The sequence below is a fragment of the Varroa destructor genome, unplaced genomic scaffold, assembly GCF_002443255.2.
Source record: "Varroa destructor unplaced genomic scaffold, Vdes_3.0 BEIS01000005.1, whole genome shotgun sequence".
NCBI lineage: Eukaryota > Metazoa > Arthropoda > Arachnida > Mesostigmata > Varroidae > Varroa > Varroa destructor.
The window spans coordinates 22,319,911-22,323,224 of record NW_019211458.1 but is presented as its reverse complement, the minus strand read 5'-3'; the positions used below and the strand labels follow the sequence as shown (position 1 = coordinate 22,323,224).

The window sequence follows — 3,314 nt, the reverse complement described above, 5'->3', positions numbered from 1 at the left end:
AAATAGAGTTCTCTCTATAGAATAGAAGCCGAAGGGCTTATATATATATATATATATATATGTATATATATACATATAGCGTCTGTCATCATATACTCTCTTGCGATTTGTCATCATGATCTCAATTTTATCGCAGTAGTAATATAATTATCATCATTATTATTACTATAATTATTATGGTTATAATTCATAGAATTGTCGTCATAGTCGTGATCTTCACCACGCTATACTTTCGTGCTTCTCGCTGATGGCGCCATTTGACAGTTCTCCGTCACATTTCATCTTCTCGTCAATCATCGACAACACACATTTCATTATAATTATTTCTATTACAGCTATTGATTTTAGTCAATCATTATATCATCGTTCTGTTTGCGGCGGTTCCGCTAGTCAGTATTGTCAGTGCGAATCAGTTTTGCTTAAATTAACTTAATTACGTATTTTTCTTTTGCATGCAATTATCTGTTTTTATCGTCACCGTTTCACCTATTATCAATCAGTCAATTCAGTTAGTTTTCTCCGTTCTTTACTCTATCTTAATCTACTACAATTGTCGTCATAATCGTCAGCCTTATTTCGATTACAACCCGCCACAATCTTATTTCGTACATTTATTTCACATTCCTAAAACTAATATGTACTTAGACCAAACGACTATGTCATTATTATTAGTTATTGTTATTATTGGTATCCTTACTAATATTATTAATGGTAGTTTCATACATCTGCCTATTTCTGCTGTCAGTCACTCATTTGGGCTCTCTCGCTCATCTGTGTGTAGAATCCACCGATGGGTATTTCTTTCTCTATATTCATACACTTCTAGAAATTACTCCAGTATAATCTGCTGCCTCAGGCCAGCAGCCTGGTTGCGGCGCGCTGTTCGCGGCGTGTTTGGGTTGCGTGTATATATATATATATATATATATATAGATGATATATATATGCACATGGCAATCCAACTTCTTAAAAAATGACAGAGCGCCTACAGAGTGGCTGCTCTTCGTTGATTGACGATCTAATTTTCTGATGATCCACAACAATACGTTAACAGTGTGTGAGCAACGGTACACTAGCTGCTACTATCCGTAGAAGTAAAGGTGATAAAGAAATCGCTGCAGACGGATCGCAGCCTGTTCGTCAACGACCACACACGCGTCATCGAACCGAACGAGTCTATCGCAGTCCGGTTCCTTTTATTAGGCGAGAATCAATAGTGGCTATAGTATTCAACATACATATTAGTAGATTAGACAGACAATCGCGTCGTACGCGGTAGAGTTTCCAGACCTGCGTGAATTATCGCCTGGAATATAATAGATGAGATGAGACGGACGGTCAATTTCTGGTATTCACAATTTCACCGCTCGTTCACCCATAAATAGTTTGCCCATTTAGTAGCAGCAAGTGTCCGCGTCCGTGTTTCTTGCTTCAGTCTAAAAAATCTGTAGCTTGCGCCGCTTTTGGTCTTTTTGTGTGTGTCGCCTGCCGTGGTTGGTTATCATAGCTAATGTTACGAACCCATGTTTGTTCTTTACTTTTCCTTTCCCTCCATCTCTGATTTCCTTCTATCGTTTTTTTTTTATTATCGTTGTGCGTCGGCGTGTTGTCTTCTTTTTCTTAACGTTGATATAACGTAACGTATAGCGTCAGCCGTCCGCACACGTACATGTTGATAATATGTTCATCTACATCATGATTAGTATGCACGTGCTTATCTGTATCAGGCTTGTACCACCGGTACCGGCTGTTCCCTCGGCCTTTCTCCGTTGTAGCGGTTGCTGTCGTTTTGTTGCTGCTGCTGCTGCTACAGCCACTGTACTACTTCCAGCTTTAGCGCTTTCTACTAGCTCAATCGTCGTCGTCGTCCGAGGATGAGCTCTCGCCTAGATCCGAGTTCATCACGACCATGCCGTCGAAGTTGCTTAGACATGATGAGCACTTTTCGATTTGACATACGCCGACTTTGACATTCTTCGGCATATGTTTATCAGCCAGATGCTGAAGGAAGTCGTCGACGCGAGCTCCGTTGCAGAGCGCGCAGCTCTTGGGGTAGACGGTGTCGCCAGAGGTCACACTGCTACTGCCGCCGCCGCCGCCACCACCACCACCACCACCTCTATTCGAGTTCGCTGTAGTCAAATTTAGGCCACTACTCGAGCTGGCATCGTCTCGGCGGTTCCGTTTTGCAGCGCTCTGATCTGTCGTGTTCGTTGAACCGCGTTTCATAGCGCCCGAATGCACGGAGTAAACGTGTGATTCGAATAGACGGTACAGATTAAAGGTTGCTGTGCACACTGTACATTTGTATGAGAGATGAGCGGGCTTTAGCATCACTCTGTGAACCTGGCTCATATGTTGTACCAGCTTGCTAGCATAGATACGCCCGCAGACCGTACAGCGGCCGCCGTCCTGGGTGTTGTTAGCGAGCTCTTGCATGTTCGAGGTGACGAGTCCATGTGCGCCAAGCAGATGCCGTTCGAGGCCTTGATCAGTGAAGAAGCGCCACTGACACTTTTGACAGCTAAGAGGAGGTCGACTTGCAAGCATCTTGGGGTGAATTTTCACCTGTAATCAAGAAAGAAAAAAGGCCAGATAACACGGAAAGAAAAAATGGTATACTCACATTAGAGATACTCGAAAGAATCAATTACCAGTTATTTACTGAAAGGTCACATCGGACCTGACTCAAATGCCACATTGGTGAAACACGACTGCAGACGATTAGATATATTCATTTGTTCAGTTGACCTACACATAGATATGGCGATACCTTGGCAAGTCTCGATGTGTTCATTCACTTAAAACACTGACCTTATCTTGTGTACACGTATTACGAACCAGCCGTGCATTTCTCGAAATAAAGTTATACTACAGTTTTTATCACTGCGCCCTACCTTGTGGATCCACTGCATGTGGGTACGCAGCTGTTCGAGATCTTTAATGAAACCGTCGCAGATTTCGCATATGACAAATGCACCTGCGCCACCCTGCGCGCCAGCATTTCCTTGACCAGAACTTTCCAAGATAACAGGTGCTCGCCCAGTGCCCGGAGCTGAGAGACGAGTCGCTACTCCTGAGCAGCGCAATGAAGACAGATCAAATCGAAACAAAAAAAGGCTCATTAATCGACGCCGTAGAAAATACAGCAGTTAAACAAGAACAGTAGAAGCATCAATTACACTTCTGCGTTATGTTTGTTAGTTCAGCACTACTTCGAGCACACAAGTCTACTAGCGAGAGGGCAACATCGTAAGTATATATACCACTGTGAAAGCATCGATTGCGTTTCTGAATAGCTAGCTAGCTATATA

At 43.1% G+C, this 3,314-nt stretch overlaps 1 protein-coding gene across 9 annotated transcripts in view; it reads right to left on the bottom strand.

Annotated features, from left to right (window-relative positions):
* Nucleotides 1-309: 309 nt before the first annotated feature.
* MEP-1 (zinc finger protein MEP-1) overlaps nucleotides 310-3,314 on the bottom strand; it is a 21,939-nt gene continuing 18,934 nt past the window's right edge. For all 9 annotated transcript variants that reach the window (XM_086989971.1, XM_022806878.2, XM_022806876.2 and 6 more), the window contains 2 exons: nucleotides 2,898-3,076; nucleotides 310-2,568 (listed from right to left, as the gene is read on the bottom strand). In XM_086989971.1, coding sequence (XP_086846097.1) covers nucleotides 1,852-2,568; nucleotides 2,898-3,076 — 896 coding nt within the window. In that variant the 3' untranslated portion in view covers nucleotides 310-1,851. The remainder of the gene's footprint in view (nucleotides 2,569-2,897; nucleotides 3,077-3,314) is intronic.